The sequence below is a fragment of the Orcinus orca genome, chromosome 3 (genome assembly GCF_937001465.1).
Source record: "Orcinus orca chromosome 3, mOrcOrc1.1, whole genome shotgun sequence".
Taxonomy (NCBI): Eukaryota; Metazoa; Chordata; class Mammalia; order Artiodactyla; family Delphinidae; genus Orcinus; species Orcinus orca.
Genome location: NC_064561.1, coordinates 177,637,800 through 177,664,168, shown reverse-complemented (window position 1 = coordinate 177,664,168; position 26,369 = coordinate 177,637,800). Strand labels below are relative to the sequence as shown.

At 40.6% G+C, this 26,369-nt stretch overlaps 1 protein-coding gene across 8 annotated transcripts in view; it reads right to left on the bottom strand.

The window, feature by feature from the left end:
- Positions 1-26,369, bottom strand: part of SEMA5A (semaphorin 5A) — a 477,303-nt gene that overhangs the window by 46,554 nt on the left and 404,380 nt on the right. For all 8 annotated transcript variants that reach the window (XM_049708240.1, XM_033436601.2, XM_033436598.2 and 5 more), the window contains one exon: positions 15,752-15,899. In XM_049708240.1, coding sequence (XP_049564197.1) covers positions 15,752-15,899 — 148 coding nt within the window. The remainder of the gene's footprint in view (positions 1-15,751; positions 15,900-26,369) is intronic.

The window sequence follows — 26,369 nt, the reverse complement described above, 5'->3', positions numbered from 1 at the left end:
CCCACATGCCGCGGAGCGGCTAGGCCTGTGAGCCATGGCCGCTGAGCCTGTGCTCCGCAACGGGAGAGGCCACGACAGTGAGAGGCCTGCGTACTGCAAAAAAAAAAAAAAAAAAAAAAAGCTCCCATCTATGCTTTATGCTTTGTTTGTTGACTTTTTAAAAAACTGTTATGAATGAGTGTTGAATTTTATCAAACATTTGTTCTGCATCTATTGGAATGACTCTGACAGTCTTTCTTCTTAATCTTATTAATATAAAATATATTATTTATAAATTCTCCATTTGCTCATTGTAAATGTCACACTATGAATATGAACATATAAGTGCAATGTAAATATTTATATATGTAAAATTTATATTTGTACATAAAGTCTGATGAATTAAGGTTGTACAAGGTTGCACAATATGTACACTGCAAAAAAGAAGATCCTGGCAAAGGGGCATGTGAGAGCTGAAATTCAGCCTGCATCTTCTCCTAAGCCATGAGTTTTGGCAGAGGGCTGTCTGTCCTCAGAGAAAGGAGCCTAAGAACCTGCTGGCTGCCTGCCAAGACCTGAGCCTATGCCGTTGTGACCCTCAGAAGGGGAAATATGTACTACTTCACACAAAGGCACTTTACAGGTTAGCAGTGCTTCTGGGGCTCATCCATTTCTAGCCCTCGAGGTCCATGTCATTTACCAAGCAACTCAACCACTGGATATCTTGGGAGAACTTGCTACAGGATCCTCTCACGTTTAAACAAATTGTCCCTTTCTGTCTACTGCTCAGAATCCCTGCCACCATCTCTACGAGCTGGCACTCTGATTTTTAATGCCTTTCCCCTACTCAAAGAGGTGGCCACGAGAAAAGGGACACAAATGTTTACGTGAGGGAGAGAGATACAAATACAACTTAAAATGATGAAGACCTGACACTTCTTGCAAATATGATGATCGTTTGGGGACCTCTGGAGAGAATGCTTGATCTCTGCTCCTGGTTTAAATTTGTGACAGTTCTCCCTTCATGTGAATTTTTCCAGGGCCTTTCACACAATTCATTGAGCAGCTAGTTTGTGCCAGCTACTGAGAAGGTGCTGAGGATGCAGGGCTGAGCCTCAGAGACAGGGCATCTGCAGCTGGTGGCTTGGAATCTCACAGTGTTCTCTGCAAAGTATCCCCAACCCCCTGGGGAATCTCCCCTCGCTAGTGGAGAGGACCACAGAAAAAGCATCACCCAGCTTTCTCGAAATTCAGGCTCACCAATGATTTCACCCTGGTCCAGTTACAAGGACATGATTGACAACTTAAAACTGTGCCCAGCAAAGTTCTGTCTTCCACTGAGACATAAATAGAATGTTTGCAAAGTGTCAGATTGTAAACCTTTTTTTTTGGCCAGGGATCGAACCCGTGCTGTTTGCAGTGGAAGTGCGGAGTCTTAACCACTGGACCACCATGGAATTCCCAGACATGTCTTTTATAACACTAGACCCTTATCTTTTTTAACTTGAGTACATATGCTGAAAGTTAATTAAGATGCCTTTCAAACAAATGTGGCAAAACCCGATAAATGTGTAGTAAACTCATAGCCACACCTACTCAGAGGCCTCCCCTACACAAATATTAGTCTAAAAGCAACAAAAGGGAAATTTTAAGTTCTGCTAAAGGACAAGGAACAATGAGTACTGGGAAAAAAGTTACAACTTCTATGGATTATATATATATTTTTGCCAAGATCCCAGTAAAAGATAGAAGTGAAGAGTCAGAATTTGAAAAATTGACAATTTGTATCAGGATGGAATTGGATTTCCTTTGGCCAGATTCCTTTCATTAGGCTGTGACTCCTGGATCACATCTAAGAATAATACGATCTATGAGCACCAAGGATGACGAACAAGAGAGAGCGGGAGAGGCCCTGAGAAGGTCATTTAAGACATATGCACCCAAGGAAAAGGCTGCCAAACCCTCACAAAGGCGCCCACGTGGAATGAAACCTCCTTAACAGCCCCAGGAATTGGGGTTTACAGGACCTAGAATCAGCCCCAATGGACCAGAAGTATGTACATTTCCAGTTTACTGGCTGTGCAGGCTAAAGGACCCGTTTGCTTCAATGAGATCCGCAGCGCATGGAAAACATAACAAATGCACTGGAGGTGCTTAGGCAGATCTCTATTCCGCAGGGTAAACAGGGGGAGTCCCTCAGTGGATACATGGGGGGTACCGGAGGCAAGGCACCCCAACGTGCACCCTCGGGGAAACGCCAGGGCCTCAGCCAATTCTAGTGCCAACCCCTCCTGTTGGAGCAAACTAGTGGGGACACCATTTGTATTTGAAGTCCCACTGAGCGCTCGTCTTCCTAACTCTCAGTAACCCCTAAAACACCCAACTGACTTCTCCTAAAATAGTGAGGTGGGGCTTGTCCAGGGAAACCCATCCCGTGTACAGGGGGCTTAAAATTGCAAACTTGACTCCTTGCATCCTCTGGACACCTGTAGCTTATATTCAATATGCCACTGTCTACCAGGAGTTTGTGCTATGGGGTTGTTAGTCCCAGGCTGAGAGCTCCTTGAGGTCAAGAAGAGCAGCTTACCCAGATTCATATTCCACCCAGCCTACATCCCAGGCCGTGGCTCATACACATAGGTGTTCAAGACTAACTTGTCGAGGGAATAGAGCTCGACTCAACATTGCCTGGGAGCATGAAGTGCACCAAAGGAAATAATACAACATTTGACTAGCATGCAGGACGATGGTCTGCAAAGGGCTCAGGGCCATTACATTTAATTTCTTATTTACAAAGGAGAGCTCAAATATTGGAATCCGTGCAACTGTAAAATATTAAATTCAGATTTCCTTTTCTAATTGGGTGCTCTGTAATAGTTATATGTACTCAAGTCTTGCCTATGGGGGTGTGATAAGGTCTTGGAAGGTCACTGCCAAGTATAATCTAATATCAAAACCAATTTTAATGAACTTCATACACTATTACTGCAGGCATACTGGCTTTCAGTGCTAAATTTGATTCGTTTGGAGCAGCCTTGTAAAACTAATTAGGAAGAATTCGAAATAGTTTAAGAATATGAACAAGAAGTGAAATGTTCCTAAGCTAATATCATGGAAAGAAAAATTAAATATGAACGAAAGGCAGCTCCACTGGGGTATGAAGAGTCTCTGTGAAAGAATAACCACAAAATATGTTCCTTTATAAGAAACTGTAAGAAAGAACCAAAGAGTAGACAAAAACAATATAATGCACAAGAATGATCACTTCGTTTGAAAAGATGTTGCTAACATTTTGCCAAATTGCCATCATCTTTTAAAAAAATTAGTACATAAATTTAATAACTAGTTTCATTTATTCATTTTCTTACACTCTGCTAGGTATTGAGGATATAATCGCAAATAAAATAGATATCGTCCTTGACTTTAAAAATCTCAAATATCTTCTTTTTTGGTATTAATAAGTTTAAAAACAAATTAATTTATCTCATAGTAACGTTATGGAACTTTCCCCTTTGAAATAGGACTAAACTCAAGTTTCTATGACATATTTGGGGGCAACACTGACCTTAATTTATATTATTTTAGGTTTAGAAGCACCTACTAAAGTTGAAATAATGATTGTGGGAAAGTAGCAAATTTAAGAATAAGGACTACACATCTACACACCCACACGGATTTGCATGCCTAACGTCAGGTATGTATTTACAATTAGATGGCTGCTTTTAGATAGTAAAATCTAGACGATTCTTTTTTCTTTTTTGCTATAAGGAAAAATAATTGAAAACATGATGTGACTTACCTGCTTGAAATCACTGATGGGTTTATATTGTGGAAATATTAACACAAGAAAGTTATCCTAGCCCCAATCATGTAACTGAAGTAGCAAGTAAGTAAGAGTCAAATGGCTATCTATGCCCTTCAGTCTGATACCCAAGACCTATCAGGAATGAAACACCTTACTTTCCCTGTCTGCGTCTTGCCATATTCCTTTATGCATCCTCAACCACGCAAATGACACTACTTACGGATCGCAGTGTATTCCCCACACCCTTTGATTCACAGCCTTCGTTCATGTTTCTTTCACAGAGAAGCTCCCATTCCCATCTCAACTTGGCCAAATCCTAGCCACACCTTTGGGACCCTTAACCCAGCCAGCCAGAGGTAACCTCTCCCTCCTCTGGACTCACTGTTTTCTCTTAATGGTTCCATTGGCATTCCTGGCTTCTTCCTTATATTCTGGCCATTAGGTTTATATTTTTCTCCCTTGGTTCGGAGTTTTCTTGTATGCATCTGCATACCTTCATCTTCCATAGGACCTCGTACAGTTCTTTACACACAGTAAATAGTCAACATTTTTGGTTGACTACTTATATAGATGAAAAGATCTGAAAATTCTACAGAGGGTAGAATGGAAGACATGAATCAGTAACTGATGTCATTGAGAATGTTCTTTTCTTCCATATGTAAAACTGTCTAGAAATTAACAATTACATATGAGATCACACCAAGCTTTAGGGAAATCAATTATCAAACACGACTCATGTAACAGGCAGAGTTCCTTTCCACCCTTCACTTTCAGATGTCAAGGCTTATCCCTAAAAGCTATTAGCAGTGGCAAGAAGATAAGAGAAGGAAATCAATTACGTAAGCTTCCTAAGGAAAACTGCTTGGCGAACATCAGAGAGCTCCTCCTGATGTCTGGATTCCATCTGTTTGCCACTGCTATTTTTGTCTCTCTCTCTTTTGAGAGGCGATGCCTCATGTGCTCCTGCGGAGTCTGAATAATTTTATAAGGTAGATTCCACAGCTTATTTCTTACAGCCACTGCCATTTCTTTTTCCCACATGATGACACTCGAGTTCCTTGAAAGACTGCTTTTCAATAGTTGTAAACTGGGCAATTTCATGGGACTAGGATAGACTGGAACAGATGTGGAAAACCTTTCACATCATGATAGAAGCAAGATCCCAAATAGTAGTGTGTAGGATGTTACTTTCTCACGCAGCTTGGCTTATATAATAATGCAAGAATGTGACATGGTACGAGCCAACTCCATCTTCAAGAGCCTTTATTGCAACTATTTCTTTCAAACCAGAACCTCATGAGATTCTGCATGTCAAACAGATCTTGAAAAAAACACGCTGTGGAGTGAATTGAACAGACAACTGTTCTAAGAATGTCTGTTATTATAGCACATCCTTAGATCACAGAGCAAAATAATTCAGCTTTTTAATTATTCTGACAAATGTTGAAGGCTTCTAAATGGAACCTTGTATTTCTACTTAGAAAAAAATCTAAATGGAGCAGTAGCTTCTTTATTCTTTCTTGTATTCACATAGATGAGTTCTGAGCTAGGCTTTTATTCTTAGAAGATTTGAGGATTAATAAAGGGATAACACTTGGGCAGAAAGAAACCATGGCATCTGTGAAAAATACTCAGTGCTTTAAACCATTTTTTTTCACGTTCCAACATCTGTTACTTCCTTCTTTACTTAATTACAAGTTGCTTTGAAAATTATTATGTATGTGCGTTGTTTTAACAACTGAAATTATACATGTTCAGTAATTCCATTGCAGGCACTCAGATGAAATAATAAAAAATAGGAAATGCAAATCTTAAGCAAAACACCAGTTAAAACATATTGTTGATGTAATTAAACACTTACGCTACTTCCTCCAAAAGGAACAACTGTAGGCTATGAATAAAACCAAGTGACGAGTATAACAAGTATAACGATCAAAACTTATTTTAAAACTCTCTGGCTGCAATAGCATACATGTGAACTCTTTCTACAACACACCTCACTCTTGCTAAATCAAAATTGGCACTAAAGAATATTCTGAACGACAGCACCTACAAACCAAAACAAACTAATGAACAGACTTGTGCGTGGACCAGTTCAGGTTAAGCTTCACAAGTGAAGAATCCTTCCCAAGTTTTAAGCAGGAACCATGAGTCCCTTACTCACTGTGGTATCCCCAGAGCCTGTTATAGGGCAGAAGCTTAATAGTTATTCAATAATAATGGCATGAAAATGAGTAAAAAAACTAAGATGCTCAGATTCTAGCTACATTAGTATGAGTGCATGCAAACATCTATTAAGACTGTGATGTATGCAGGTCTGGCAAACCTGAGTCAGCACAAGAGGCACAATCAATTAAGTAAATGACAAAAGGCTTTGCCGATCGGAGGGATGTCTCCCCAGGCTTTGTTTGCTTGTTTATTTCCTTGCTTTTAGAGGGGATTTTAGAAATGAGTCAGCTGAGTCAGTATGTTGGCTTCTATAACATAGAACCTACAGTAGATCGGACCCTGGCTTCCCTCCATCTTTCCCATCAGTTGGTTGAGCAGAGTTAGTCTCAAGTAGAACCACAGGTCTCGGATTGGGATGGCTGGATGGACAGGATGTTCTCATGCAGCCATGGCTCAAGATACTGTAAGATATGAAAATATCTCCTGGAAACATGGCTCCAGCCTGTGCAGTGAGGTGCTGGACCGAAATATGATTTTTTTTAAATTGGGGTGGGGAGGGAAATGCCCAAATGCAACAGTGCATCCTTGATGCTACAAACTGCACATGGAGGACAGGAAGTCCTCAACTCCAAATGAGAAGGACGGCAACACAGCACATCATATAAAGGCCAACTTGACAGGATAAATAAATGGCTTTTTAGAAACTATGAACAAGCAAAGCCTTTTCAGACTCCAAGAGAGCGTTCTCTTTAATTGCAGTGGCAAGTGCCCGGCACAACCAGAAGGAGACAAGGTGAGCTACAGAAATTGACCAAAAATAAGTGTCCAAATTGACAGAGACATCAAATCGACTAAATTACCCCAGGAGTGTTCTCTGTGGATAACCCACAATTAGCCCAGAGTGTCAACAGGCCTACCAAGACTGAAGATGCATTTGGAAAAGACTATTCCCTAATTGTTTTTATAGGAACTTCTACTAAGGCTTTAAATTTAGAAAGCCACATTTAATTACTCATTTTGTAGCAGGTAAAAATCTGGCATCATTTAAAAGAGGCCTGGGTTTCCTATAGCTGAGTATTTATTTATGCCATTAGAAAATCAGTTTCTTCTGTGTGTACTGTGTATTTGAGTAGGCCTCCAAAAGATTTTTAAGCTCATGGTCATTTAGTGGAAATTGGTATGGCTGAGAATTCTGTTACTGTGTTTCCATAAGTAAATTTTAGGTATTTTAATATCAGGTATTGGAAAACCTTTATCGTGGAATTTATTGGTAAACTGTCAAGGAAGAATTTGTGTGTGTACGTGTCTGTCTGTCTCACTTAAGTCACTTTTACAACAGAAGACCTCTATTCATGAAAACTTCTCTTTTCAACTAACTTTGCAATCACTGTATTTGAATTGTCATAGGCAGAAACAAACCTGATTCTTTGCAAAGAAATCTGGGCAACAGACGCTTCTAACATTATAAATAAAACATTTTTGTGAAATGCTCCAGATCTCCACACCAACTATAATTACCAGAGATTGTAGAATAATTTTTGTGCTCTAGAGGCAGACTTTTGATGGAGTAACTCCTACAATCCATCATTTTCTCTTCTCTCCGTCTGCATCATACATCATTCTTGAACTTGATGACCAAACTTCCAGGTCTAAATTTCAGAATGCTTACACTTCTTCAGCTCTCCACTGTACTACTCCTTGATTTTGTGCACTGATATTAACTTTTTCGAAATACTCAAGCCTCTTTTAACAACATGTGGCATCTTTACACTGACAATCTTTCATCTTTGCAAGCTCTTCACTGAGATCTCACATAACAAAGGAAAGCCAATTTTGCATTCCCATGCTTCGGAAGGTGTAATATCCAGCCAGTTTTAGCTAGGGAGAGCGATCATTCCCCTTGCAGAAGAATATGTGGAAATACACGTGAATGCATTTCATAAGCACAGTGCAGTGGAAGAGTGACAGTGATGAAAAATATTATTTTTAATCTATAAAAACGTTTCACTGTTTCCACTGATTTAGAATCAACTATTTGAGTTTTGCTTAATTTTATTTATTAAATGGTACTTCAGAAAATAGCCTTTTTAGAATTATGAAATGGTATTTTCATAAACAATGGATAAAGTTAACTGTATCTAACCCAGAAGGGCCACTGGCTCATTAAAGTAACTAGAGCTTCCAGACAGCTCAATGAGAAGCCCATGCAGGAAGCCCAGGCGAGAGGTCAGCGTCTGTGACCGAGCTTTCAAGGTATTGCTGGGGCAGCAAATAAACATGCAGAAATGGATCTTGGTCCAAAGTGAAATAATAACCCTTTAACTAACACATGCAGCTTGACATCAACTGGCAATGCTCAAGTACCTCAATCTAGCATAAGCTGGGCTTACCTTGTACAAACTTAATAAATGCAAACCAACATAATCGGACAAAAAGAAAACGTGCTATGTACCTCCTCGCAGAAATGTTCCCGTCCTCCACGGCAGGACTGAGGATCTCTAGAAAACCACCTTTAAAAGTGAGGAAACACCAAACCGGAGTGCAAAGGAAACCAACCACCCATACCATCAAGCAGCCAACTCAAAAACTACTTGTTCAGGTTTAAAAACTTGAGTCTCTCCCAGCTGAGGTTTCCTCCATACTTTATGCAGAAAGGAGGTGCCAGCTATCCCATCTGAAGAGACGCAGGTGCCACTGCAAGGAGGTTATTATTCTCTTGAAGGTAACTTAGTACTAAAAAAGGAAAGAAAGATGGGGCAGTAAAGATAACTATCATTTAGGAGAAAAGGAAATGAGTCTTCTAATAACTCCTTTTTTAACGGATCCAGCTTTGTGGGCGGGGACATTACCTCCTGTCAGTTAATCAGCTCTTGTTCTAGCATCTTCTGAGGAGGCCACAGCATCCTGGACCTTTCAGCTCCTTAGGGGCAGAAGACCTGGACCCAGGGTCTTGCTCTGACAACCTCAGGGTTTCGTGCCCATAAACTATTTTCTCTGGGCCCAGATTTTCTTATTTGGAAAACCAGGAACACATGAGATGATATTTCTCAAAATATTTTGCGAACTCCACTGTGCTACACAAAAACAAGTTATCTTTGTAATATTGTCATTATTTTCATACATTACAACCTATTTAAACTTCCAACTGCCAGGTTTTACTTGCTTCTAAATGTATCCATGGTGCCATTACTTGACCCAAACAAGTGTTAGTGTGTCATATCAACTCTGATTAACCTTCACGGAATCCCTTTGACAGCATGTATTGATTTTAATGTCTTTATTCTCGACCTTTCAGGGGCTTCTGTGGTCCAGTTCCTTTGTATCTAGGATATAGATATCTCTCCTATATGCTCCCTGCTGATATGTGAAATCACAGCTTTTGTCAACTGTTTTACGCCGTGTGTGATATTTCAGTAATAAATATAGTGCTGGCAGGAGTAAGTCTGTTTCTGCTTTTGAACGATCTTTGCTGTATGTGACACAGTCTTTAGCTTTATTCTTTCACACATCTGCTAAACCTTTGAGGGAATTCCGAGTCACATTAATTTGAGAGGCAATTCTATTTATGTACTATAACATTTTGTCTTTCTTCCTTTCTTGTGTTGTAATTTTCAAACAAAACATATAATTAAGATTTGGGTTGTGAGTTCAATTAATTTCCATGATCATGAGAATCTATTAAATGGAATTTTCATGGTTGGCAGAAAGGATATTATTGCAATATTATGGACATCAAGGGTGCTAATGAAGAAGAGAAGCGTTATGGAAAAAAAAGAAAAACCTCCTCTTTCTTTTAAGATACACTTTGTACTTAATAAGAGTAAAGAAAAATAAAATCTTATCATTTATTACTTAACATTAATCAAAAAATATTATGCAAATGTAGTTGTGTATTTAAATTCTATTTGTGCCCGAAGAACCAGTTCTCAAATGCTGGCCTAGTCACCCACTGGCAACTGGGTACTGGCTAAGTTCATTAATCTTTCTCAAGTTGAGTTTTCCCATCTCCAAGTGGAGAAAATAGTAAAAACTGCCTAGCAGGGACACAGGGAAAATAAACATAATCTATTTTGATCACTCTTAGTACAGTGCACGGCCGCAGGTGCTCAATAAAAGTTATTTGATCATGTAACACAGAATTTCTGTCTATCATAACACACCTAAATAGTAACTCCAGTCTGCTTGGTTATAGTTTCAATATCTCATTTGATATCAAGCAGTAAGTTGGGATTTGTAAGACTTGATATAACAATTATCATCATGGCTATCATATATGACTGAAAAAGGTTAAAAATTAAACAAAAATATGCCAAAGGTAATTAAGACCCAAGTGGCTATTCTAAAATGATCTAATAATTTTACGTTAAAATAATTATAACCTCAAACTTCTAAGTCACTGCTGTGGTCTAGGCTTGAATCCCAGCAGTGGGACCTGGAACAGACCCTGACCCTCTCTCTCAGCCCATCTTCTCGCAGGTAGAAGGGAAAGAGTGAGCAGAATGGTGCCAGTTCTCCCTGAGGCCCACCCCTCCAGGGGCAGGCTCAGTACCCTCGGGCACTTTACCCTGGGCTGTCTCACTTTCCTTCATCCATAAGCAATGGTGTAGCAGAGTCACACTTACAGAGTTGTAACAGAATGAGAGCAGATAGATCGCACCCAGCTCTCAGCAAGTACTCAATAAAGAACGCCATTTCTCCTTATTTCTATTGCCATCCAGGGTTACTGTGAGCACTTTGTTATATGACACAGGAGTCCAGCCTATCATAACATGCCTGGATAACAACCCGAGTTTGTCTAATGATAACCTCATTTCAGTAATTCATGTGACAATATGCAGTAAGCTAGGATTTATAAGATTTGATCTGACAATCATCATCATGGTTACCAGGTATTATCAAAAGAGGTTAAAAGCGAAACACATATGCCAAATATAGGTAACATAAAATAATTTAAATTTAATATAAATTTATATATCTATATAAATACAAATTATAAATTACACAAATATTAATATAAAAGTAACTTTAAATAGAAAAACATAAAATGTGACTTGTTAATGGTATATTATTCAAGAATAGAAGCATTGTCCTGGAGACTGTGACTTGATGCCAATAATGATGGTGACAATTTCTATTTGTGTTTGCCTATGTTGCTTTGTCACTGAGTAGGATATATAGACATGTATCTCATACGTTCTGTGTATCCTCCGAGACAGCCAGGTGATTGCATTCGAGGATGCAGCCTGGAGATGCGAAACAGGGCCCCAAGTGTCCTGCCGACTCAGAGGCAGAGCTGGGGGGTGGCTTTTCCTCTCTCACCTGCCTACTCGCTCTGGGAGGCCACAGGCGTGAAGGGATGCTGTGGAGAGCTGGGGAGGTGCAGCGGGAACCGGAGGAACCCAGCACTCCTGAGGGTTCTAGACAAGCTCACTTGGAAGTGGGAGAAAATGTCTGTCCATTAAGGATCCTGATGTATCTCATTCCAAACTCATCAGAGACCTCCGCCACCAGGGAAGGACACGTGTGCCACCAGGGTCCAGAGAAGGGGTACCAGGATCACAGAATCAGTCATTTCAGGGCCAGGGAACTTGGACTCTAGCTGGCTTTGCCCTGCACTTCGCGGAGGAAGACAGGGGCCCCGAGGATAGTGGGTGGGCCTTGGAGTCACACAATTAACTGACTGCAAAAGATCCAGGCCCTCCCTCTGTACGCGTCAATCAGCTCCCCAAACAACCCAAGGCTCCATGGGCCCCCAACATCTGGAACTTACTTTTCTTTAACTTTACTTTTTATTATTTTATTTTGTCATGGTAAACATGACAAACATTTAACATGAGATCCACCTTCCTAAATATTTCAGGGCTCAGTACCGTGTTGTTGACAGAAGGCACAATGTTGTAGAGGATACCTCTAGAACGTGCTCACCTTGCTTAGATGAAACTTGATTTCCCCATTTCCCTCTCCATGCAGTCTCTGGCAGCCACACTTGCACTCTTTGATACTATGTGTCTGACTATTTCAGATACCTCCTGTAAGTGGACTCACATGGTATTTGTCTTTCTGTGACCGGCTAATTTCACTTCTAGCACCAATTTCACTTAATGTCCTCGAGGTTCGTTGATGTTGCCACACAAGGTAGAATTTTCTTCTTTTTTAAAGGCTGAGTGGTATTCCGTTGTACATCTCTACTGCATTTTCTTTATCCATTCATCTGTAGATAGACATTTAGGTTGTTTCCGCATCCCGGCTATCGTGAATAGTGCTGCAATGAACATGGGGGTGCAGAGTGCTTTTCAAGATCCTGATTTCAATTCTTCTGGATGTGGAGAAATCGGAACCCTTGCATGCTTTGGATGGGAATGCAAAATGATGCAGCCACTACTGGAAACATCGTGGAGGTTCCTCAAACAATTAAAAATAAAACTACCATACGACCCAGCAAGCCCACTTCTACATATGTAAGCAAAAGAACTGAAATCAGAATTGTGAAGAGATATCAACATTTGGAACTTTAAGAACAGAGTTTCACAGAAAAAACAAATGGCTCTCAATGAGGGTCTTTAACTGTCTGAACTGACCATCTCTTACTGAGATTTAAATAAAGGCATGGAGGTTTAATCAAAGATAAGGACGTATGAATTTCACAGGTGAAATATGGGAAATCTTTTCATGAAACTTCAGTTTAAAAATGGTGGCGCAAGAAAAGTTTCTCAAGTCTTTTTATCCCGTTCATACCTGAAATTGAAACCAACTCTTTTTTTATTGGCTGCTGTAGTGCTCAGGAAATTCAAATTGTTATACTTTTCACAAAGCTGTCCTTTACTGTGTAAATAACATTCCATTAGTATACAGTCATTTGTAATAAGCTTGGACTCAGAGAAGCAGCTGAAGCCCAGGAATAACAATTAAAGAAATGAGAGTAGGAAAGAGAACTCACAGGGAAGGTGAGACCTTGTGGCTGAACATCAGGGGCATCACCGCACCTGATACAGCAGCTCTAGGAGGGATGAATGATCACCTTCTTCTTAGTGGGGGAGACAGAGACTCAGAAATATCACCTGACTTGTCATCCAGCCAGATACCGGCAAGGAGATAATCAATTTCATGAATCCAAAATCCATAAATTATACTTACAGCCACTATCATTTTTTCCAATTTAAAATGTCCTTACATTTGTTTCTTAATTCTGTTTTTTTTTTTTTTTTTTAAAGGAACAGATCTAATATGGAATCAGATTTGTTCTTCCCTATTACAGTAGCTTCTTTGGTTGGAGAGCCCTGCAGAAAATACATGGACTCCCGTATTTTTTTTTTTGGCTGTGTTGGGTCTTCGTTTCTGTGCGAGGGCTTTCGCTAGTTGTGGCAAGCGGGGGCCACTCTTCATCGCGGTGCGCGGGACTCTCACCATCGCGGCCTCTCGTTGCAGAGCACAGGCTCCAGACAAGCAGGCTCAGTAGTTGTGGCTCACGGCCCAGTTGCTCCGCAGCATGTGGGATCTTCCCAGACCAGGGCTCGAACCCGTGTCCCCTGCATTGGCAGGCAGATTCTCCACCACTGCGCCACCAGGGAAGCCCCCTTAATTCTGTTTTTTAATGTTTAATTTAATTTTTATTTTATATTAGAGTGCAGTTGATTTACACTGTTGTGTGCCACTATCTTGGTAGAAGACAAAACATCAAAAACAAACATACTTCATGGCCAAAGATTTCTAAACTGCAACCAGAATATGATCAACATATTACTTTATCTAAATAGCTATTAGTTTTTTTTAAAAAATCTTACAAATTGAACTGATAGGATACATTTTCTAAGCAAAGAAACCAAGCCCCTCCTTCATTCTACTTATGTCCCTCATTTGGCATTCCTGCCTTAGAAGAGACAGAAACTGGAATAAATAGAAAAAAAGCCATGCAGGAAAAAAATCAATGCTGCGCTTCTATCGTAAAAGAATAGATTGCTCCAGTGTACCATAATAACACCTTCCTGGAATTACATGGCCAGTAGATTAACTATGGTGGGGAAGAAAAAGAAAACGAAACTAAAATACCTAAAAACTTATATTAGGCTTCTTAGAAACATTCATGATATTACTCTGGATTTGAAAACTGATGTTATATTTTTTCATAAACCATAATTTTGTAAATTTAGACACAAATAAAGCCAAAATACATGAACATTTTGGAAAGACATTCAGTTTTTACATTTATAATCATATGTATCACACACACACACACACACACACACACTCCAGTGACTACGTAGGAGATAGCCTACTCTTTCCTTAATATAATTTTTCTTTCATTAAACTGTTTTTAAATGTAATAATTGAAGTCAGTTTGCAATAAGAAAATGAAAGACCTGAAATGTTTTCTGAGTTCTTCGTATTGCAAAGTTTTAGAGACTAAAGTGCAAGATCAACTCAGGTCATCCATCCCTGTGGTTTCCCAGCAGAGGAGACAAACCTTGATATGGGAGTGGAGATCCCAGTGTTAAATGTCGAGCCACCGGGAACAGGACGATATATTTCAGCAAAGAATAAATCTACCACATTTGAACTGTTTTCCTAGAACATGTGACTGTTCACAGATTTACCTGCCACATTTTCATAAATAATTTAAAATCTTAGCATCTGAAATATTAATAAATACATCATCCTAAACTGGATACTAAGATTTTCCTTGGTTGAAAGCTAGTTCAGTGTGACCTGGAAGGAAGTGCCACTATAATCAGTGATAGATTCGATTAAAGTTACTGCAAACTTTGCCAGTGCAAAGGGGAAGAAATCTAATTGCAAATCCCAATAACAGAAATCTCCTTGGGTTGGACGTAATATCTGGCAAAGCATCTAATAATCCTCTTCTCTCCAAATTTCCCAAGGCTATCTGGAGTGTGTGGCCTTTGCATCTCACAAAAACAAACTTTACAGCAACACAGAAACATCCTAAGCCTCATGAGCCAAGGTTACAAAATTGCTGCAAAGACCAACTGGAAGACCAGTGAGGAAGGGCGCCAAGCCAGACCTGCTCAGGCTGAACCTCTCCACCAAAGCACCTGCACTGTCTTTGCAGCCACTCTGCAGTGCCAGCCCCAGGGGCAGACAAATAAAGTGAAAGCCCAGCAGCCTTTGGTGCTCAATCATTCTGACAGATGACACAGGACGAGCAACAACAGGCCCTTGACAAGTGGAATTTTATTTGAGAGTCTAAAGTGTTAAGGGAAATAGGACCCGTTAAGGCAGAAGAAAAACAAAACCATCGTTTGTCTTTTATTCCCTCAGAATTGGCACCAAATGTGCTCTGACAATGGCCCCATAAAGGTTCTCAATCCTCAGTGTCTCAGGTTTGTCCACATTTTATAACTTAGCGCAGGCCTGATATGATGACCTTATTCCATTTCCCAAACCAAATATAGTGCCCAGAGTTAAGCAGACTGAAGTTTCTGTACTAGCTCAGAAATGAGAACTGGAAAACTCCTGGGGCAGTATATCCCACATGAGAATATTTATTCCAATCAGCCTTCAGGATACTCTGAATTTCCAGTATCTCCTCCAGACATTCTCATTAACCAGAAAGACTTACGTGATTCACAGCATCTAGTGCCTCGATGTGTCATGTCTATGGAGCATTTAATGTTTGCAGTATATCTAGTGTCTGCGGAGGATCTTGTGTTTGCAGAATATCTTGTGTTTGCAGAGCATTCAGAGTTTGTAGGACATCTTGTGTTTCCAGAGCATCTCGTGTGTGCTGACTCTGGACTCCCAGCTCTAGACTGTGGGCTGGGGATGAGGAGGGCTACTCACCACACTACAGCCCGCACAGTCAGGACCATTCTCGCAGGTTCTGCGGCGAGCTTGAATGCCGCCTCCACACTGTGCTGTGCACCGTTCCCAGGGACCCCAGCCTGTCCAGAACATGTGTGGGGGGCACAGCAGATGCTCATTGCAGTATCTGTAATGAGGAAACCAAGAGGAAAAAAGCAAGGGTTTAGTGGAACGTGAGGCCACAGGCTTTCCACTCTCTGGCCCTGCACGGGATGTTGAACCCATGGGCATGCTCCGCGTGAGGGGCGTTTCGTGTTCCGGGTGGTCACCCAGGGAAGGAGGCGGATGTGGCGCTGGCCATGCTGTGTGTGCACAGACAATGGGATGCAGAGGAGACAATGAAAAAATGTTAGACTCACAATGCAGGATGGATCTTCCTGTGCAGCCAATTAGAGGAGAAACAAACAAAAAACCCTTCAAACAGACACTCAAAAAATGAGAACACATAGAAAATACCTAAGTAGGGCATGTATCTTCTAAACATAAACACTGAAAGATAAAGTAGGTTATGAATATAAAGGCAGCAAATTGTATTTGGAATTCATTTCTCATCCTCGAATCAAATAAGGCCCGCAATCCTACTAATATAAGTCAAAGAAAAGTTAGTCTAATTTTAGCATGAAGCTTCAAGTCACATACTGCCAAGTTATTGTATTTTTAAATTTATTTGTAGACTCTCAGAATGATATCCAGCTACCTTAATTTAGATGACCACCTGTTGCCCAAAAAGAGTTGAATTACTATTGACAATTAGTCCTAATTTTTAGTGATTGACTATACTTCTACATGTACATTCATACTGCCAATTTTTAGCCAAATATACATGGCTTTCCTTAGCCTTAGAAGGATCAAATTTCTCCTCATCTTTAATACTACAAGTGAAATAAAGCGAAGGGAGGGAAACAAACAAAAAATAAGAAGGAAACAACCTGGCAAGGCACAGGTTTACAGCTCATAGGGAAGATGTTATTCTGAATGTAGCCAAACTTAGTGAGACACATCTGGCAATTGTGTCTCACTAAGTGCTCAAAATCACAAAGAGTACTTCCCTATCACAGGTGTGTCCAACCTGAGATGCATACAGGGAAACAGACCCAAGTCCAGGATGTGCAGGATAGAACACACTATCTTTATTTCCTTATTGAAGTAGACTTAATTTACAATGTGGTGTTAATTTCAGATGTATAGCAAAGTGATTCAGTTTATATATATATATATATATATATATATATATATATTTATATATGATATACATTATATATATTTTTTCATATTCTTTTCCATTATTGTTTATTACAAGATATTGAATATAGTTCCCTGTGCTATACAGTAGGTCCTTTTTTTTTTTTTAACCTATTTTATATGTAGTACTGTGTATATGTTAATCCCAAACTCCTAATTTCTCTCTCCTCCCTTTCCCCTTTGGTAACTCAAGTTTGTTTTCTATGTCTGTGAGTCTGTTTCTGTTTTGTAAATAAGTTCATTTGTATCATATTTTAGATTCGGCATGTAAGTGATATCATATGGTATTTGTCTTTCTTTCTGACTTACTTCAATTAGTATGATAATCTCTAGGCCCATCCACGTTGCTAGAAATTGCATTATTTCATTGTTTTTTATGGCTGTGTAGTATTCCATTGTATATGTATACAACATCTTCTTTATCCATTCATCTGTCCGTGGACACTTAGGCTGCTTCCATGCCTTGGCTAGTGTAAATAGTGCTGCTATGAAGTGGGGTGCATGTATCTTTTTGAATTAGAGGTTTTTTCCTGGATATATGCCCCAGAGTGGGATTGCTGGATCATATAGCAATTCTTTTTTTATTTTTTTAAGGACACTCCATACTATTCTCCATAGTCAGAAAACACTATCTTAATGAGCAAAAAATAGACGTAAACAGCTGATTTCCAGAATGTAAGAGAGGTAATTTGGGGAACGTAGTTTCCTGACAGCAAATGTTGATACGATTCAACCGTCTTCCCATTAAACCAGGGACATTTAATGAAGAATGTGATGGGTTCCGTAACAGGTACAGCCATGAAAAGCAAGAAGCCAGGCCAAGCTGAAGGGAGTCAACAGGATGAAGCACAGTGAGCATCATTGGGCATTCTGGAAAAGAACAGAAGGTAGGAGTGGGAAGAGTGAAGTAAAAAGGGGATTGAGGGGCTTCCCTGGTGGCGCAGTGGTTGGGAGTCCACCTGCCGATGCAGGGGACACGGGTTCGTGCCCCGGTCCAGGAAGATCCCACATGCCGCGGAGCGGCTGGGCCCGTGAGCCATGACCGCTGAGCCTGCGCGTCCGGAGCCTGTGCTCCGCAACGGGAGAGACCACAACAGTGAGAGGCCCGCGTACGGCGAAAGAAGAAAAGGTGACTGAGGAGAAGTGAATAGAAAAAGGCAAAAGGAGTGGAATGATCTATCTTTACATGAATAGGGTGGAAGAATTTGAACTTTATTTGCAAGGAAGCAAGGAAATCCCACCAAGCTCCAGAGACAAAATAGCACCGTCAGAGTTAGAGTGAAGGCTGGACTACAGGAGTTGGTGTCTCCTCATCCTGCTGGCGCTGGAGCCCCTGAGGTGAGAGGAGCTCTCCATGCCTGAGGGAGGGGTCTGAGCCTCCAAAGGCTCAGGGTGAGGGGTCACGTGCAGGATGAGTTTCTGGAGCAGATGCCGGCCAGGAGGGCATAGATGCCAGCCACCTGAGGGAGAGATAGCCCAAGGTGAACAAAGAGGGTGGTGATGGCAAGGGAAGGGACGGGACATCACATCCACGGCATCTGGTAGAATGGGAAAAGATGGCAGCCATGTGGACTACAGAAAAGCAAATAAGTAAACAGCAGAGTCCAAAGTCAGCCTCTCAAATGTAAGGAGGAGGCATGCTTCTAGGGAGAGAGGGTTGATATCTCACAGCGGAAGGAGCCTTCAGAGAGTCGAGAACCAATCAGGAAAATGGTTAGGTCTCTAAATCTCCACATGAAAGAGTAGCCAGTGCAACTGAATACTTATCACTCTTCCTTGTGTGCTTGATTGTTTAAGACAGATAGTCCTCTGGGGCCCTGAGTCTGGGAGCTCAGGACTCTGGACAGTTTCACATGTGGGAAGGAAGGGGAAGGAGGCTTCTAATTAAGAGAGTGTGACCTCTAGATAGAAGAGCCAAAACAACACTGAGGACACAATAGATGAAAAGCATCTGACCTCAGGAAGCCTGTGCAGATGTGTAGAGTTACCATAAGTAAAGCAAAGCATCCTGACTCCTTAGTGATTATTAGCATACATGTTGGTGCAAGGATTGTTCTGTGAGGCAATTGCCATTTGTTTTAAGAACGCGTTTGGAAGAAGTAAGTCAAGAAAGCTCAGAACATCAGAACTTTCAGCATTTAATTCAAAATATCCATGTGTAGCTTCTCTCATTGTGGATAGAAGGCCACTCCTGTTTCCAAGGTGATTTTGCCCATATTTAAAAAGGAGTCCTTGACTCCTTGACATGAATTTCAGCTTGCAGAAACAAAAACAAACCAGCAATAAGAGTAGGGAGGGCAAAGGAAAATCTTACCAAAAATACTTATAAAACCTTTGACTTTTAATAAAAGGCACAGCAACTGAGCTCCCACTTCCCCACAGCAAAATAAATCGTAATGCATAAATCCTTTCTCATCTCTGCCTACAGCAGGCCCTCCCTTGAACACACTCAGCGTATTATTACAGCTGAAAGTCCACAGCTGGATAATTTGATAACTGCGTGTAGCATAGAAATTTCAACCAGTGTTATAAATGATTTACTTGGCCTCATTTTTAGGTGGTCAACAATGTGCTTTCCCCCTTCTCTTTCTCTTTCTATAGTAGTCCCATGACAAAAGGCACACCAGGATATGTGACTGTCGCCCTCTGCAAGGGAGGTCAGAGGGAACTAGAAATTGCCAGTTTGTCCCTTTATGTCTGGATTTCACTCACGAATTCAACCTGGGAGAGTCTGCTCAGAGGCTAAGCCCTTACAAGCTCCTAACTCTGGATTCTCTGCAATTTCAAGGGAGTACTGTCCCTCTGCCCCGCTAACTCCTTCACCCAACAAACACGTGCCACTGAGAGACGTACCTCTTGTTAAACTCCTGATTGGGCCTCTAGTGTCACAAACAACAATGGGCGTCTAAACTTAGTTACCTTGGTGACTCTGGGTGTGCAAGGATTTTTATTAATTTATGGATAAAATAGCTACACAGTAGACCAGCCACTGGTTCCTCATTCTCTAGTCCTTAACACACAGCTGGCTTTTACCAAATGATAAGCTAAACAGTTTTGAAATTTTATTTGCTCTCCTGGACCTCTAGCTTCTTAAAGCACTGACAGTCACAGATACATTTCATGATGCATTAAAAATTAAGATTTTAATTTTACCCATGACTACTCATTCTCATTTTGCACTTTAAAAATGAATTAATAGCCCAGCAATATTTCTCCATAAATTATCCATTTTTCCACAAACCTAGTCTCTGTGAAGAGCACTGTCTTTCACAATCCTGTATAGACTAGACTTTCAATACCATATCATGTTCCTTGTCCTATTTCTCCATGCTACAAATTGTGTTCTGCTGTGGTTCAATCCACGTTGGTTTCTCACTGAAACCTCTGTTAGCCTGAACCAATCAGAGTACTGTTAGAACTATTTTCTTCTTGGTTTGCTTTAAGTGATTGTTCCTTGGCTGGGCCACACTGGGATAATGGAATCTTTTGTGGCACCAGAGAAACCGTACATGTATCGAGTCCTCCATAATATTATTTTTTACCCCAAGGGAAAGCTAAGGGAACCAGTAGGATAGAGTGATGATAATGACTTGCAAAGAGCATCACTTTGGTTCATCACAGGATTAAGTAAACTTGCCCATGAAGACGAAGAAAAATCATATAATAAACCTCCTTGGTTCCTGGGTCTCTTAACTTTGGTAATGCAGTGGAAAGACTCTAGCATGGTCTTCATAAGCCTTGCTTCCTGGAATTCACATCCTGTGTAAACCCCTCCCACTCAGTGTGGGTGGGACCTGGAACTTGCTTCTAACCAATAGAATATGGCAAAGATGACAGGCTGTCACTCCCATGAATATATTACATAACAGTGTAATGTCCTTCTTTCAAGAAATTCTCTCCCTTGCTGGCTCTGAAGTAGTAAGCAGTCGGATGCGAAAGGCCCAGGTGGCAAGGAATTGTGGGCAGCTTCTGGATAACAGCTTCAGTCCAACGACACGGAAGGAACTGAATGTGGCTGACAACCACGGGATTTAGGAAGCAGTCCCCTCCCCTCTCCTACTGAGCCTCAGATGTGACCACGGCCACAGTCTACACCTTGGTGCACCCTTGTGAGATCCTGAAGCAAAGGACCCAGGTAAGCTCTGTCCAGACTACGAAACCACAGAAACTGTGAGCCAATAAAGCATGTGGTGTTGTAGGCAGCTAAGTGTGAAGTAATATTATTATGAATGACAACTAAGACAGATCTTGGCACCTAGGCATGTAGTGCTAGTGTAAGAAATATCTAAAAATATGAAAGAGGCTTCAGGACTAGAGAATGAGTAGAAACAAGCAGAATTTTGAAAAGCATGGTAGAGAAAACCCAAATCACCTTGAACAGACTGTTAGTATACATGTAGACTTTGAGGATGCTGCCAGTGAAGGTTTAGAAGGAGATAAAATAAAGAAGTAAAGCTCAACAACAACAAAGCAAACCCAATTAGAAACTGGGCAAAGGCCTAGACATTTTTTAAAAAGGTATACAGATGGCCAATAAGCACATGAGAAGATGCTCAACATCATTCTTCTTAGGGAAATGTAAATCAAAACAACGAGACACTATACTTGCTAGAATGGCTATAATCAAAAAATGAAAAATAACAGGTGTTGGCAAGGATGTAGAGAAATTGGAACACTTGTACATAGCTGGTAGGGATGTAAGTGATGAAGCCAATGTAGAAAACAATTTTGCAGTTGCTCTAAAAGCTAAACATGGAATTAATATATGACCTAGCAATTCTATACACACACACTCCTACATATATACACAAAAGAACTGAAACAAGGACTTGAACAGATACTTGCATGCCAGTGTTCATGGCAGCATCATTCACAGTAGCCAAAAGGTGGAAATAACCCAAATGTCAACTGATAGGTAAATGGGTAAACACAATATGATGCAGCCATGCGGGAAAATATTATTCAGCCGTAAAAAGCAATGAAGTTCTGATACATGCTACAACATGAATGAACTTTGAAAACCATATGCTAAGTGAAGTAAGCCAGACATAAAAATATTGTATGATTCTACTTATATGAAATCTCCTAAATAGGTAAATGTATAGATTAAAGGTTATCAGGGGTTGGAAGGAGGAAATAATAGGGAGTTATTGCTTTTTGGTTTCAGAGTTCCTGTTTGGGGTGATGTAAAAGTTTTGGAAATAGTGTTATGGTTGCACAATACTGTAAATGTAATTATGCCACTGAACTGAACAGTTAAAAATGGTTAAATGGCGAATTTTATGTTATATATATGTATATATATCTTTAGCGCAATAAAGAACTTAAAAGAAGATAGGATCATATTATTAGAAGCTAGAAGAAGGGAGACCCTTGTCATACAACGAAGACAGCTTCCAAATTTGTCACCGCAGTTATATGGAAAGCAGAATACGTAAGAGTGACTTGAGTTATATAGCTAAGGAGATTTCCAAACAAAGTGTTGAAGGTGCCACCTGGTTTCTTCTTGCTGCTTATAGTAAAATGTGGAAGGAAAAATAATTGAGGGAAGCAATATTAAATGGAAAGAAACAGGTCTGGATTGTTTTGGAAATTCTTGGCCTCTCCTGATGGCAAAAGATGCTAAAACGAAGAAGCAGCTTCAGAGCACTGTCAGGAAAGGTGGACATAGAGTAAAAAGCTGAGGATGTGACTGTACAACCTTTTGTTAAAACCTCAGAAACATCAAAAGATCAGAGTAGTGTTCAGTCATACAAGGAGTCCTTTCAAAAGGTCAAGAGCAAGAGTCGCAGATCCTTTCAGTCACAAGCAAGCTGGAGGGTGTTGTCCCTCAGCCATCTCAGCAGGAACCCCAGGTAGAGAAGGGCTATCTCAAAAAGATCTATGGGTGTAGATGTCTTCAGCGGAGTAAACCCCAAGGAAATTCACAGAAGACTTATAGAGTTTATTTCAGCAAAAAGATCGCCAGCTTAGACTGAAATGTATGGAGAAAGTACAAATGAAATGAGGCTGTTGGAAACCCAGACTTGTACTGGCAGGAAGCAGGCTGATTAAACTGCCCAGCTGGAAGCACATGCTACCTTTCATGAGAAAGGAAGGATGATTCAGGAAACAGAAGTGAGAGCCCAGAACACAGAGCTAAGAATTGTGGAGAATCATGGCCAAGCCTTGAAACTTAATCAAGCAACTCCATACACTTGTCTGAATAGATTTCAGAATTTCAGTGGAAATTTCTTTGTACTTTCCATTTCCCCCCTTTTTCAACAGAACTATCTGTAGCTGTAACCCTTTGCCTGTCCCACCGTGGGTTCACTGGGGGTGTTGGTGGCAGATAACGTGTCTCTCATTTTAAAGATGGACAGACTGAGATGAACTACACCCAGGAAGGCTCATTCACATATGGGTCTGACTTAAATAAGGTTCTGGACTTTGGGGAAATGATTGAATGGTATAAAATTTTGTGGAAACTTGGGAGGGGAGAAATGCATTTTGTACACGTCAGGGACACATAATCGACGCTGGCAGATAAACTATATGGTGAGCCCAATGATCCCTGCCCTTCTGATGTTCGTATCCCGTGTAATGTCCCCCTCTTGATTGAGGACTGGGTCTGTAACTTTCTTCTAGCCAATAGAATATGGAATGGTGGTGGTTTGTCACCTTTGTGATGACATTACATAGGAGAGTGATGTCCATTTTGCAAGGAGATTCTCTTCCTTGCTGGATTTGAGGAAGCAAATGACCATATTGGGAAGGCTCACTTGGCAAGAAACTGAGGACCGTCTCAGGCTGACAACTAGTGAGACGCCAAGATCCCAGACTGACAGCCCACAAGGCACTGAATGCTGATAACAACCACATGATCTTGGAAGTAAATCCTTCCTCAGCTGAGCCTCAGATGAGACCACAGCTCTGGCTAAGCAGAGAGCCCAGATGAGTCATGTAGGAACTCCTGGTCCACTGAGACTTGAGTTAATAAATGTTGTTACTTTAAGCTATTAAGTTTGTGTCACACAGCAGGAGAAAACAAATACAGACAATGACATTTGCATTTTGATAATATTTATACACAGAGATCCATTGCTTCATCCTTGCTGGTAGTCTTTTTAGGAGTGAGTGCTTCTATTCAGTTTCTGTTACTCAAGAAAATCACTTTCCAGGAAGTTTCAGAACAGAAAAACAAAATGCCCATGCCTTTTAAAGTACAGCTAGAATATAAGTTACATATTTTCTTTATCCATTATGTAGAAAAAATGATGTAGCTATTTCTGAGATCTCTGTTGCAATAAAGCTCTCATTGAATTTTTCATATATTGGAGATTTTATCCCAAATCAAAAGTCACTGACTGTAGTCCTAACATTAACTTCGGGACTTTCCCAGGAGAGCCAATTTATTCATTTGTGGCCACTCAGGAGTTCTTTATGGTTGACGGTGTTCAAATAAACACAATGTGATTTTATTAATGATTGTGTATGTCTAGTCCATCGTCTTTTGTACCTTCTCAGGGAGACAAGGCTCTCCTTTACTCTCGAGTTTAGTTCTCAAATTTCCCTTTTTTCAGAATCAGAATGGTATTTCTTTATATTACTTAGGTAGAGAGACTTCCTGCATAACATGGCAAAGAAACCTAAGAACCGTTTGTTTGTGAAGACCAAGAAACTGATATCGTGTGTTTGTCTTTTCTAGTTTTCATTATTTTCTTGAATCCTCCCTAGAAAGGCAGTTCCAAAGGGAGACTTCCCCGGGCCACAGGCCTTGTTCTTATCATCCAGGCGTCTCTTACTTAAGTCCCAATGTTCCCTTCTTAAGCAAATATTCATCTAGCCCAAATGAGTGTTTCTTCTGTAAAATAAGAATATTTTAAGTGTAAGTTCCCCAGACACATTAGCCATCCTGATCTCTTTCTGAAAATGAAGCTTTATGAGCACTCGTAAATGGATACGGAACATACACCTATGTTAACCACAGAATTAACCAGCTTCTTCCTTCCTGCGTGCTCAGCCTGGGAAAGGTGATAACAGGTGTGAGGTTGTGGAGGTGCCGTGATTTTAGGAGTGGCTTCGCACAGATGAAGGCGACTTTCCTGAATGGGCTCTATTACGTGACAACGTATAGCATTTTACAACTTCCAACCAATTTAAATCTTATAACCCTGGGAAATAGCAGGGAGACAACTTCCCCATAATCGGCTTTCCCACTTATCAACTGGTGTCAGATTGGAAATGACAAGCTTATGCAAGTCTGTCACTGGGGACTACTACAAAAGCGACCCACCCTGCTTTGTAAAGGTCATCCTTCATTTTTCTCTCTGAGTCAAAAGAACAAAGTCTTAATTGGTGATTTAGGAACACAGTGAAGAAAGAAAAAAAAAATGATTCCAGTTAATTTCAGGTTGTGATAAGTATTTAGTAGAGAATTATCTATACACTAAGCCTGTGGTTTTGTCTATATAAATATTAATCACATAGCAAATAACTGCATACAGTATTTTCCTGAGGCTCCCACTGAACCCATTTCACTGGCTATAAGCCTTACTACATTTTAATTAAAAAGTACCGAAAGCCAGCTTGTTTCTCATGGATCAATGGGATAAGTTTATGTGATATGGGGAGTAAGAATCCTGAAAGTGATGTGAAATTCACCTACTTGGATTTTCTCCCATAAACGAGAATGTACTTTAAATATGCAAGAAAGAGTCAATTATGACAACTGTAGATTTTATGAGGCCAAAACCAAATGTCTGAGTCTATAGAAAGCAACAAACTGTTAAATGCGAGACTGAACTCAAATGTCCCTATGATGTGTGGAAAGCTTAAAATACACGTGGAAAAGGATCCCCCCTTCTGGGTTGTCCTGCAGCTTCACTGAGGGTACCTGTTAATAGACAAGTGCATAGTTGTAAATATAACCAAAATACTGACTATGTTCTCACCTACATGCCAGTGCTTAATTTAGTTGTGATGGAAAACTTACCTCATCCGAGCAATACCATCTGGACCCAGGACCAGCTCAGGCCCTATTCAGGATTGGAGGTTTGAGACTTGAATTCAATTCTAGTTGAATTCTAACAAGAACAATCATTCTCCAGCAGACCCATAGGCTTAGTCTCTGGGGAGCCCAGCACAGAGATGCCCACTATCCTTGCATCTCCAGTCCCTTGGAAACTGCTCAGCTGAATGAACTGTGCAGGCTCCACGGCGGCCCAATGGTGCTGTCAACCCCAAGCTTTGGTCAAAATTAAAGAATGCCAGGAAAAGAGGAGGGTCATTGAGCTCAACAGAAAGGGATGCCACAGATAAGCCGAGCCGGATGCAAAACTGAAGCTGCAGGGGAACCGACCACACTGGGATGACA